This window comes from Coccinella septempunctata, chromosome 5 (assembly GCF_907165205.1).
Source record: "Coccinella septempunctata chromosome 5, icCocSept1.1, whole genome shotgun sequence".
In the NCBI taxonomy this organism is placed as follows: domain Eukaryota; kingdom Metazoa; phylum Arthropoda; class Insecta; order Coleoptera; family Coccinellidae; genus Coccinella; species Coccinella septempunctata.
In genome coordinates this window covers 22,709,594-22,723,434 of record NC_058193.1, presented here as the reverse complement: position 1 = coordinate 22,723,434, position 13,841 = coordinate 22,709,594, and the positions used below count along the sequence as shown (strand labels likewise).

General features: G+C 35.1%; 1 protein-coding gene across 8 annotated transcripts in view; it reads right to left on the bottom strand.

Annotated features, from left to right (window-relative positions):
* LOC123312855 (mpv17-like protein) overlaps positions 1-13,841 on the bottom strand; it is a 26,997-nt gene extending 13,156 nt beyond the window's left edge. For 2 of the 8 annotated variants that reach the window (XM_044897410.1, XM_044897409.1), the window contains exons 1-4: positions 13,654-13,841; positions 12,176-12,464; positions 6,216-6,347; positions 5,986-6,161 (exon numbers count right to left, since the gene is read on the bottom strand). In XM_044897410.1, the coding sequence (XP_044753345.1) occupies positions 6,006-6,161; positions 6,216-6,347; positions 12,176-12,436 (549 nt within the window). In that variant the 5' untranslated portion in view covers positions 12,437-12,464; positions 13,654-13,841 and the 3' untranslated portion in view covers positions 5,986-6,005. Of the gene's footprint in view, positions 1-1,069; positions 1,219-3,603; positions 3,891-5,985; positions 6,162-6,215; positions 6,348-12,175; positions 12,465-12,796; positions 13,059-13,109; positions 13,266-13,303; positions 13,567-13,653 lie in introns of those variants that run through there. The other 6 variants (XM_044897408.1, XM_044897403.1, XM_044897406.1 and 3 more) reach the window with 6 other exon arrangements.

The following is a 13,841-nucleotide window of genomic DNA, read 5'->3' as shown; positions in this document are numbered from 1 at the left end:
ATTTCCAACAACAACAGACCGTCGCGTCGCTTGATTCTCAAAACTTATTTTGAACAGATAGATTGATCTAAAAAAACTGCTCAATTACATAATTTTCGTAATCGGTGATGAGCTTGTGCTGTTTCCAAAATTTTGTTATGATGATATTTCTCATATCTGTAACATCCATTTACAACATGTCATATCAATATTTCAAGTGGAAAGTAACGCAGAAAACTTCATATCTTCAATATGTAGTACTTTGTAGAAACATGCTCGTTACTAAGTTATTTTAAATTATGCATCTTATAAAAAATTGAGGAGTTTGTCATACACCCTCTGAAGGGGTAGAGCAGAGTTTTTTCATATGACAACCCTAACCTTTTGTGTCAAAAATGGATAGACCTCTTGTTGCTGAAGATTATCTATGCATATCAAACTATTCCTATAATAGAAATAGTTTGATATGGAAACGCCAATTAGAAGAATTTTCGTTCTTTTAATGCGTGCTAGTCATGAATCAGCGGAGGAATTCCCAGAGAGGCTGAAACATATACATATACACAAACTGTAGACTGGTTACGGGATTATTGTCCCTCTCCAGTACAGTGCAGTGTCACACATCCCAACTGGAGGATGGTATCTTTAAGCGAGAAAGGTGGCCCGCCATGAGGAATATTTTTCAATCCTCACCTGTGTCTCACTAAGACTTAACCAAGCCACAATAATTTTGTAGAATCCTACACCTATCCATGATACAAAACAATACCACATGATCTGCAGATATCTACGTAGTACCTTTGGCACTTGTACTGTGGTCTTAATAAGAATATTGTTGATGAGAAACCCCATAATGACAAAATCATCTTCAGCAAAAAAAGGTCTATTCATTTCTGGCACAAAATATTAGAGTTGCCATTTTATAAAAATCATCGATTTTATACATGTAAAGTTGCATAATTCAAATGAAATTGTCCTGTTCGAAAATTTTTTCACAATGTAGTAAATACCGAAGATATGAATTGAGATTGAGAATCAAAGGAATCAGTCTGCAGTCTGTTAGAAATAAATGGAAATATTATGAAAGTACCTTGAATACTGCCGTTTTCAAGCCAGGTGTTGGCCACATGAAAGAGGTAAACCTTACCCATGCATAAAGGGTAGGAGCAGTGAAGAGTCCTCCATAGATCGAAAAACGAAGAGGAGTCATCCAATCATAAGTTTCGAGCGTTTTTCCAGCTATGAATGAGAAAGTCTGCATTGAAAGTACATACATATTTAACTTTCATAATTTTTGGAAAGGCTCTTGCTTAAGAAATGCACCGCCGCATACAGGATGTACAAGTTATCTCAGGCCAAATTTCATAGAGAGATTTTACAAGCAATTTGCAACAAGGAAGGGTCCAATTATCCTTTGTTGTATGTTGTATAGTTACTTTTTTGTAACCAAAATTTTTTCACTTGAAACAAGGCATATCTTGAAAACTATATATACCTTAATCAAAAATCCTTTCCTATAAACTTTGAGTTGAGACAGTTTTCAAGTTATGATATGTTTTTAGTGGAAAATTGTGAAACTTTACAAAAATCAACTTCACAACGGAAGACTGTTGGACCATACCTAATCTATAGGAACTTTTTATTCCAAAGTACATGTAATCACCGTGTGAAATTTGGTCAGAGATAACTTTTACACCCTATATTGTATAGATGTATAGCTCCGCTAACTGCTGATGATGTGAATGCTTAATATGAATTTTGGACTCTGCCTCCCCAAAAATTTACAAAGGGTGACTCGTGCCTATTTTTTTTCTACTCAGAATTTGTTAAAGTTGGGAGCCTTTGTAGTCAGGTAAATGTATCCTCCTCCTTTATGATGCCTGATTTATATATTATGGTATGAAATTTCTCTTACTGAAACTTGTAATATATACCAAAATACACTGCCCGAAAAAAATTAACGCACATTATGGAAATCTCAAATTTATTCTACAACTGAAGGTGTTCTCAATGATAATTATTTTTATCAGAATTATGCATGCATATGTTATCCACTTTCAACGGTTTTCTTCAATACAGATGTTTTTTCCCAGCAGGAATAAAAAAGATGATATTATCAGATTTTGAATGTATTGGCTCCATTCTAAAATCAGTTGTTCTCGATCAATTCTAGTGATCAATAGTTTTTCTTTCGTTTGATTTTCTACACTCGATCGCTATGCAACGCGAAACACGCAATTTGACCGAAAAGGAATGTGTCCAAGCGGTAGTTTTGCGAGAAGAAGGGTGGACATACACAAGAATTGCAGAAAGGTTTAGAGTTTCCCATACAAGTGTGTCCAGAATGCTGCAGCGATTCAGGGAGACAGGTATGAATGTCCGAAGACCAGGACAGGGTAGACCACGGGTAACAACTGCCATTCAAGAACGTTACTTGAGAGTTTCTTCGTTGAGACAACGGTTTTCAACCGCTCGCCTCCTTCAAATTCAGCTTGAGCAAACTCATGAGGTGCAAATTAGCACTCAGACAATAAGAAATCGCCTCAGAGAATATGATTTAAGGCCTCGTGCCGCGGCAAGAGGCCCAGCTCTTACCCCAGCCCATCAAAGGACGCGTTTGGATTTTGCGAGAGAGCATATCCATTGGGAAGAAGCCGATTGGGAAACAGTTCTCTTCACAGATGAGTCTAGATTCTGCCTCTATCATTGTGATCGACGTTCCCTTGTATACAGACGTCCACATAAAAGATATGCTCAGTGCAATTTCCTGAATACTACTGGTTTACGAGGAGACTATTTTTGATTTTTGCCAGGAGGTAGGTACAGCACCCTGAATTTTTCCCCTAAAAATATTCTTTCCTTTTCATCTTAGAATCCGGTCATACCAAAACCACTGAATTTGGTACATAGGGGTTTTATGATATGCGAAATCACAAAGTGCTTCCTATTTTGGCCACTCTCTCACTTTTAACTGAGCCACAATGTCTTGGGAATTAGGAAACGCTAAACATCAACCGCTTATTTGAATTCCTTGAAAATTGTTAGAACGTTTTAATCTTCCTTATCTCTTGCAATTTTTCTCATGAAAGGCAATATTTTTGAGAAAATCTAAAAATGGGGAAACTATTTCATTTCGAAAATATAGTAACGTTCATTTTTTGACAGTTTGCAGATTGTCGGAATCACTGAGTGAGATTGGAACTCAAAGCAATGTCAGTTTTTAATTCCTCAAATTGATTTTATTGAGTTTCACTAGGTTCCTATCAAATATCTAATATGTGAATCAGTTTTTTCTGCATCATCAAATATCCATGATTGTTCATTACTATAATGTGCCAGCGGGGTGAAGGAATGACCAATTAATCATCTAACATCTACTCAGCTCCAAAGGGTATGTCCATATTGATACTCCCTAACCAAACGTCACATATTGTCAATGAAAGAATACTATCTGCTTTTTGTTTCTTATGTATTAAGTACCCGTACTGGAACCATGCGAAGGCTACTCTGGTATAATGTTAGGCAGTAGAATCAACATCATAACAATGATACAAGGATGATACAAGGACAAGTTGTTAGGGAGCTCCCTAACATAAACTATGAACTATTCGTGTATGCGCTCACCTAAACTTTGCTGTATAATATTCGACACTGGCCATATAGTGGCGTACGAAATCATACCCCGCACTATAGGGTGTCGATTTGTGAAAGCCACAAATCTGGATAAAACAACCACCATTCTTAAGTTCACTAGTTCGTTCGAATAAATATTATTGAATATGCCTTGCCTTGCATAACAACGAACCTCAATTTTAGAGAAGCGTTTCTGGGGACAATGCCAATTATTTTAAATTAGTAATTGATGACGTGACGACGACGACAATTTGTAACGTAATTCGTGACATCAGCTTTCGCGATTCATCGAAACGTCAATTATTGTTCGTTTTGAAAATGGAAAATAGAAGATGTAAGCCCAGGTGCTTAAAAAAATTATACTTTCGGGGGTGATACCATAAATACTCGCAATACTATCGACAGTAATCCTGTCAGAAACGAGATCAAACAGGGCCGGCTCAAGGGGAGCGCAGCGGCTGCAAGACATTAGGGCGCAAAAGCAGAGGGGCGCCCTGCTGAATATTTCACTAGTAAAGTTAATTAGTAACTGGTATTTCATTTCCTGAGATCATAATTCTAGATTTTTCACAGGATATAGGAAACGTGGATGGTCCAAAAACTAAACCCAACTAATGCCGACGTTTCGCGGATATATTTCCTGAAGAAGACTTTTCCAGCTTTTCCTGAAGAAGTGGAAATATATCCGCGAAACGTCGGCATTAGTTGGGTTTAGTTTTTGGACCATCCACGTTTCCTATATCCTGTGAAAAATCTAGAGTTAATTAGTAAACTATAGAAAATATTTAATTAATTCAAGTAATGTAATATCTCATCTTTACACACTTTACGCATCCCGAAGATCAAACGGCTAGTCATCTCTTTATTTACTTGCATTCGAAACAAAATCATATGGCGGATTATTCATCAATTGACCTAAATTATGCGTTTCATGGAAACTGAAAACTTTCCGATTTATTTATATTTTATAAGAATTATTTCTGACCCATATCACCCGCTGAATATATCAACAAGTGTTACGGTCTAAATAAAACTAGACAATTTTTCCATCGTTCGGACCCCGTCAGGAAGTTCGTACATCTAAGAAAAGTAGATGCTGACCATGGTTTTGGTCTCAGTTGAACTCGTCAACTCCTACTCCGTAGATGGAAATTGAGAAAAACGCGAATTTTCACAACGTCGTCTAATCATAGAGGCCCTTCCCAGCCTCATCCGAAAACCCCTCGCTGCTTGGCGCCGAAAACAAATCGAAAAGTTTCTATGCCGCACCCTGTAGTGTATACTCGTTGAGTATCGAGTTTCATATGCTCTCATTTGATACAGTTGAAGTACATATTGTGATTAAATGATTATACTTGATTTTTTTATATATCACTAGATATGACTACATGAAAATAGTACCTACCTACATACATAATATCCTTAGTAACATATCCCATTAGCCAACTGAAGAATAGAAAGTACTTTTTATCAATGGCCATGGAAATAACCATCAAGGAAAAAGGAAATCCAGAAACTGAATATACTTCACGTTTATGACGATTGAGGTCTACAGGACTTATACAACTCCTACGAGATACTGGGTATGAAAGTTTTTTCAAAAAATTGCTATAAGAATGATAATTTTAGCAGTTACAACATGAAAATTCACAACCTGGAGCTTTTATAATTTCGAATATGCAACTCTCTCTTCAACGTAGTGCATAGAGGGCGCTAGGTGGAGTCAATGGAAAAAACATTGTATTATTTTTATGTGGGAAAATGTATCCTGCTGTGGATACAATTGTTTTACCCTTGATTCAATTTATGGATTGTATTTTATTTAATGGTTTAATGTTTACACCACACCTTGCAGTAGGTATTACTTTTGAAGAATCGTAGTAATAGTTGAAGTGACTGATATTTACCCCAGAGACATGATTTACCCTGTTGAGCAATTAATTACAGTGACTATATACAATTGCGCTCCCTACCAGCCGTTGAGCTGAACATGCGCAGGAGCGGTCTGGCATCTATCTGGATGGAGCTTAATAAAATAACTTAAAGAAAATACTTGTTTGTTGGAAATTTTATTTTCCAAGAAGACTTCTTTCAAATGATGTTATCAAATAAACAAATATAATAAATATTACTAGAGGTAAATAACCCTTCCCGGATAAGTATCGAAATCCATACGATCAAAGTGTACCTGAGGTGATTACCCTCCCCAAGAAAAAAAGCTCATCCGACATTGACGTGTAGCATCTACATCAGTTTCTTGATTTCCCTTCCATATTGAATTACTCCGTATATTAATAAGCATGATAATGAGGATGAGTTAGCAAAAATTTCGGAATAAATAATTGGTTATTTTTTATATTGAAGTCAACTCACCCTCCTACAGAACAGTCTCACTATTCAACATCTAACTTTTTCACATTCTTTTGAAGCATGAAAGCAAGAAAAACAGTCCACACCATACCACACAAGCTTATGAAAGGAACCCTGTTCTTTTCGGAAATATAGGTGAAATTAACCGTTTGAACAATCGGCCAATAACAGAGTCCAGTCTGAAAATTGACGAAATTCAAAAAATGAACTATAAGTAATAATTACCACTATACCTTATATGTTGGCAGAAACTTCTTCTCTATCTCTTCTTTCGCACCTTTCAAATCTTTTCCTTCAAGAAGGGACATACCACCGAAAAATGCACCTGTCATTAAAGGGGAATAGGTTGTTTGGTCTACGATAACCTGGAATAAGAAATTATTTACTTTCACGAACTGACATATGAAGTATATGACCTAAAGAAGTAAAGTAGTAGCTTTGAGTAGTAGTGAGTGAAAACATAGCTAGATATGTAAACGGACTAACGAACACCCTGTGATTACAGGACATCGAGCTCATTTCAAAACAACCCATTTAGGTATTCTGAAATTGAAAAAATGTTTGCCCAGCGGATCAAAAAGTGTGTCAAATGAAAGTTTCCTAGTCTTCAGAAGGACATCGAATGCAGATATTTGATCTGACCTTGAAGTTTGATTTGAAGGGAATTTCAGGGTCAAGTCGAATTTTTAAAAGGAAATGTAGATACATTTTTCTTGGCAGAAAATCAATCTTAGGGAAAATGAAAATTTTGGCTACTCTGTATACCGAAAAAGAGGTACCCAAATTAGCCAAGTGGGGCTGTTTCGAATCAAGCTCGATGTCAACGATGTCGTCTATTCAGTTTTGGTTTGCTCATTCACTCGTGAAACCCCATGTAGGTATATTTATGACAGAAACTCTGTGCTGTAATTGGACAATAGTTCATTCTAGCGAAGAAGGCAAAGAATAGGAAAGGCAACGAATAGTAAAGTAGGAAAAAAATTCAAATTATAGCGAATATAAAAGGAAAACATTTAGGTACATGCACGAAGCTTTTCTACTAGTATCGATTATACTGACTGGCTTTCTAAAAGGTTCGGCAGAGTATTCATGAAACCTTTCTCACGAAATTTCCATTGCAAGATCTCCAGTAGGGAAAAGAAGTTAGTTATTTTCAAATAGTCCTTTGAATCGTATCAAGGGTAAGCAATCGCAAATGCCGTTTTTCGAGAAAACACCGATAGTTAAGAAGCATATTCAAAAACTCTAGCATGAAGTTATTTTCGGCCAAATGGTGAAAGATTGTTTTCTGGAAGCTCTCTATCCTGATCTATTCAATTTGAAGTTTTGCTGAAAAAGCAAATGTAAGAAACTTTGTACATCGTTTCCTTAGTCCTATTTCCCGTTAATCAAGTTTTTAGATTTATTGAAAAAGGAGAACTCTAGACCCATTGACAATAATTATTCATAATTGAATGTTTATTTTCACTCAGTGGCGGATCTCGCACGAACCAGGCGCTGAACAATGAAACAGCCAATATATAAATTATGATTCTGTGATAGACGAATTTCCACAGGCTAAATATGAGAAACTCCAGTATGAATAGTTTTCATTCGTCATGGATAACAGGGCGATTTTCCTTTTTATAGAGATCACATTGTAATATCTATATAGGTATATATAGGTATATTTACACATTCTTCTGATCATAATCAGTATTCCTTCTAAAAGTTTGGGTATATTAATTTTGTTATTGTTGTTTTTGAGATTTTCTTTTATTTGTTGAGCAGTTTTTTTTTCCAATCGTTTTGATTCGAGTATTTTCTTGATAGTTCTTTAAATATGTTGAAATATTCCAGTTATTCATTTTAAGTTGACTGTTTATATTTATATTGTAATAAAGTTTCCTTCACCCACCCGATAGCGAAACACGTCGTGGTTGAATGAATCATGTAAAAGTGAAAATCTTATAATCTATATGTTATTCAGTTTAATCAAGATATGCAGGTACCTAAGAAATGAAGCTGATATCATTTCATATCAATTGAAAAGAAGCTTTCGTGATATATCCTACAAAGTAGGGGCCCCAGTTGGGTTGATCAACCATATTGCTCATTTGCGATCAATCTATTCATCATCTAATGAAAGTGTTGATTCGGTTTTCATTTGATAGATCATTTCCTATTTGATTATTTTTATCTCTAATCTCTATTTAATTGTAATTGACGTTTTGCAGAAAAATTGTAAAATATTCGCCCACCCAGTATGAGTATAACTACTTATATGGCATTTGGTGGTTTTACATACGAATTTCCCAATTCGATTCGATTAGTGTTTCGTTTCTGGTTGAGCATGTATGGGTATGGTATTATTTTTCAAATGCCCAATGGTTAAGCTTTTTTGCTTTTTATAACGAAAAACGAAACAATTTGTTTTTGTTTTTCTATATCAAAAGGGAATTGCAACGAAGTCGTTCCTGCACATATTTTTTTTATTATGATTGAAAAAAACTTGTACGAAGACATTTCTTCAATAAGGCCTACTAATAGAAGTTTATTCTTCTCTCTTGAATAAAGACGCAAATAGGTAACCCAGGTCTTTAACTTGTACACAATACATTTCAACAGTAGGTTCTCGAGGTCAAAATAAACACTTTTCCCTTAGCATTTTTATTCCGATTCGGCCTAGTTAAAAGACATTTCACTTCCAAATTTTTATAATCGGCTATGCCATCCCTGGAATCCTAACATTAAAGTTTTTCCAAATTTTCCGAAATCAGTTATGTACTATATTAGAAAACTAAGCAAAAAATCACTTTCTCCTTTTCATTTTGGTGAACGAAGAAGTAATTTATATCTACAATAAATGAGTAATCGCAATTTCGTTGGCGATAAATATTGAATGTTCCCTTCTATTGATTATTTTCGATAAATAACGAATTCAGTTTGAAACCATCCATATTAATCAGTTCTAATGTTCATCTCCATTTCATTCATTATCATTGTTTATTTCATTTCGTACAAAAGTATTCAAACATAACCGATTCATTTTCATATAATATAAATTAAGGATATTTTCTCTGAACGTTGCCAAACACAAAACACTATAATGACACCAAAATTCGCGTAAGAATACCATGCTTAATATACAGGTTGGTCAAACGAGGTCAACACCTTGATTTTCCGACTTAAAAATGAAAATGTGGAGAATCGCTCGGGCCCGTCAATTTATGATTCGAGGGTGAACAACTTTAACTCTTTTTTCGTCCTCTTAACTTCAACCCCCTTACAGGTGTGAGCACAACACTTTGGTTTTGAATAGGGACGAAGGGTGTTACTATTACTAATTTTGAAGATCGTATCGAGTACTATCTGATCCTGAAATTCCGCTTCAAAATATTCATCGATAATGAAATAACAGCGAAAATAGTGAGAGGCAATGTGGAATTAATCTCGGGAATATTATTCGTATCCAAAACATTTCAAAGGTATTTCGTAGTTATGTTGTTAATTTTTTGTCCAAAAAAGTAGACGGACCATGTTTTCGATTTACCTTAGTCTATCGTGAACTTTTAAGAATGTTACAAGTATGTCAAAGCAATTGAGAATTTGTTGTAGAATTAAAATGGTGTATTCCGTAGAAGAGGTGAAAATTATAAGATTATTTTTAAGAAATAACGACTCTTCGCGAACAACAGCGTATTTGTTTAACGAACGACACCCTGTAAAAAAGTATCCGCTAAATCTGAAGCACTTGGTTCAGTCGAAAACAAAAAGAAGCTGCATGAAAGAGACGAAGAGAGGGACGATGCTGTCTTAGGTCATGTAGCAATGAATACAACTTTTATTACTAGGAAATTATCCGATGTATCTGGTGTTTCACGCACAACAATCATGAGAATCCTTAAACAACATAAATTCCATCCTTATAAGATACGATTGATTTAGGAACTTAATTAGGATGATCCCGAACGCCTACTCCATTTCTGTGAAGTGGTCAGTAAAATGATTAACGTAATCATGTTCGATATCTGTTTTTTGGACGAGTGTTCATTTTACCTTAACGGTATTGTGAACCGGCATAACTGTCGGTATTGGTCAGATGAAAATCACAGATTATTTCGTGAAGTGCACACACAGTTTTCCCAAAAATAAATGCTTGGGCGGGTATTTATGGAAATCACATAATCGGGCCTTTTTTATACCCAGAAATCTCACTGGCCGAATTTATTCAGATCTATTTGAGAAGGCCGAGAACGCTATTTATCCAGCCCTGGTGCAATTACTGGAGAATGCAGAAAACCATCAAACTGTCATTTTATTCGTTCAACCGGTGCGACATTTCTTAGATGAAAATTTTCCTCACGCCTGGATTGGAAGAAAGGGACATATTGAGTGGCCACTCAGATCACCTGATCTGACTCCACTGGACTTTTTTCTACGGAATCACCTGAAATCCAAGATTTACGCTACCCAGCCCGAGTCACCCGATGATTTGGGAACCCGAATCATTAAAATGAATGCCAATAAAATACACCAGAAATCTAGAGTAATCTACATGAACGATTTCAGCAAAACTTCAGGCCCGGATCTACGATTTTTTCTGACCGGGGCAAAAATTCATGATGGCGCCCCCCCCCTCTAAGGTTCTTAGGAAACATATCATTGCATATTCCTCATCGCGATTTCAACCCGAGTTATTTTTTTCACTAATTCGAGGTCGTTGATTACGAATATGCAATTAGATTTTTCCTAAAATGAGCACTTTAGGAAAAAAATCACTGTTATTTTTTTCCCATTGTTCCATTAAAAGTGATATTTTTCACAAAGTACTTATCTTAGGAAAAATCTAGTGGCTTATTCGTAATCTTCGACCACGAATTAGTAGAAAAAATGACTCGGGTTGAAATCGTTCGAAAAATAAAAAAGTTTGTTTTCACAAGAATGTCGTTTGCAACCCTAGCTCACCTATCGTTTTTTCCCGCGCTTTACGAACGAAATTATTCCGAACGGAAATTAATTTTTTCAGCGACATATATCGATCCGGGTCATTTTACTTATTAATTCGAAGTCGTAGATCACGAATATGCAATTTGATTTTTTGTAGGATCAGTATTTTGAGAAATAAATCACTTTTAGTGCAAAATTTCGAAGACATTGGTCAACTTTGAGGAGGTGTAGCAGCCAGAAAAAAATCACTAGTCATATGCTGAGTCTTTTGTGATAGATTGGTTCTTTGCGAATAGAAAAAACCACACTTCATTCATCTACCGCTAACAGATTAGATTTTATATAATTTTTCCGCGAAGGTCCAAAATTTCCGATTTTTCATCATAATTTAAAAAAAATATCTGTTTGCATATTCGTGTTCTGCGCACTCGTATTAGTGTACAGTTCGAATGTGGTTTTGATCGGAGACCAAAAATATTTTTCAAAAAATTCATACAGTATGGAAGATTTGAAAAATTTTCGATCTCTGCCATTTCCACCAATATTGGTGTATTTACTAAAACGAACAGAATTCTGCTGAAAGGATTAGTTTTTAAGTTATGGTCCATAAAAAATCGGAAATTTTGGCCCTTAGTTCCAGATGAAATGGGGATGAGTCGGTAATTCCCCAGGCAAAGAAATTACTGGCTCTATGCTTGCGACACATTGTAGACATATCCTATCTTTTAACCTATTTCACCCAAGTGTGGCGATCATTCCTAGAGATGACTGAATAATACATATACAGTTAATTGAACCCTCATTGATTTTGAAGATTTTTGGCATAGTGATAGTTTATCATGTTTCCATGCTACAGTTTCGATTTTAGCACTAGGAAATAAATTTTTTCCGAGAAACTAAAAAAAAATTTTAACCTCTGGTTGATTTTGGCGCCCCCTTAAGCTGACGCCCGGGGCAAGCGCCCCGCTTGCCCCCCCCCTAGATCCGGGCCTGCAAAACTTAGATTACTGCATGGAAGTGAATGGGCCATTTCGAGTATTATTATTACAAATTAATAAACTGAACTCAAAAGTAAAGTACTCTTCCACTATTTTACCTGTCATTTTGATATCGACGGAAATTTTGAAGCGAAATAAGAGATCATATTATTGAAAAGATATGTCTACTCAAGAACATTTCTGTCTGTGTGTAAGGGTAACAATCCTGTATCAACCCCTGATTCCCCACAATCATCTTGCACAACAGAGATTGATTCTCTACTCACCCTCTTAATATTAGATCTCAAATCTGAGTTTGGTAACCATTTTGACATAATTTTGACATAGCCATATCCTACAGGTGCTAGAAAGAAAGTTCCATATATCCAGAATCGAAAAACTCTTTTCCAGTCATATGTCTCCCAGGTATTTCCAGCCAGAGTTTGTTGAATCAAACATGAGGAGGGAAATATGATAGTATATGATAAGAGACCTCGACTAAAGGGATAGGTATCAAATACCCTGACTACTTTTGACAATGCACCCATTTAGGTCAGATTCAACTGTAGGATTGGACTGTAAATTTTTTGAGAGAATAGTAGTTATCGCAAACATTGGATATTATTATTCAAAATAATGTAACTTTAGATGATATGAAATGCATGAATGTTATAAATATTTGGTAACAAAAAACAAATAATCTAATGATGTCCTATAGGGAATGAAAAAAGGAAAATATCATTGTGAAAAACGATATGATAAATGTTACTCAACTACATCTCATTAGCAATAGTTAAATGGAATTAGCTGAACAAAAAAGGGAACCCCCAACCCAACAGATTGGTACTTGTAGATGCATCATTCTAACATTACTCCAGATTTGCTTACAAATGACCAATAATAAGAAATCTTCACCAATAATTTTATTCAGGATATCATCAAAAAAACATAATTCCACAATGCAATACTAATAATTTATGATCAGTTGGAAGAATAGATCAGCTATTGTTTTCCATGTAATATTGATCCTTTAACTTTTTTTGAGGTGTTCATGTGAGAGAGGAAAATCCACCAAAATAAACTACAAATACTAACAAATGGAACCCTATTTTTAGGAGAAATCATGTAAAAATTGAAAGTTTGAACGAAAGGCCAGTAACACAGAGCAATCTGAAAATATTGAATGTTATTAAATATCTTCCTGAACAATTAGAAGAGTACCTTGTATGTGGAAAAAAATTTAGGTTTTAATTGTTCCTGAATTGCCCTCTGCAGAGAATTTCCTTCTAGTACAGGCATCACAGTATAGAAACAAAACATTGTCACAGGAGCATAAGTGAATTGCTCTAAAACTGCCTTGAAAAAAATGACAGTGAACAGAAATGGTAACTTATAACTTGTTCATTCAAGTTCACCTTCTTAAGTGAGTTGCTGAAAGTACTGGATGGCCATATGAAAGTTGTTAATTTGACCCATCCATGCATCATAGGAGCCACAACAATTACACCGTATAAGCTAAATCTGAATACGCGTAACCAGTCATAACTCTTAAAATTTTTTCCTTCATAGCTTTGTTGAATAAGACATCCTGATGGGCAAATTATTGCGTAGGATCCAATACCACGGACTATAGGATATGAGTTCAGAAATTTCCTGAACAGCTTCATAACGTTGTTCACTAATGAATAAATACAAGTAGTTTGATAAATAATATGAAATTATGAATGATTGAAATGAGTGCAAAGGTTAACAGTTATTCATTTACCTTATGTTAATTTACTGAAAGATTCTCATTATTCAAAAGTATAGAGGGCACAAAATCTATATTGTATCAAAGAGTTAATATAATTTTCGACTATATTATAGAACTAGCAATAAATATTAGATATTTCTTTTCGTTTACATTGATTACATTTTACATTTCAAACTGATTGACAATGACAACTGACAACC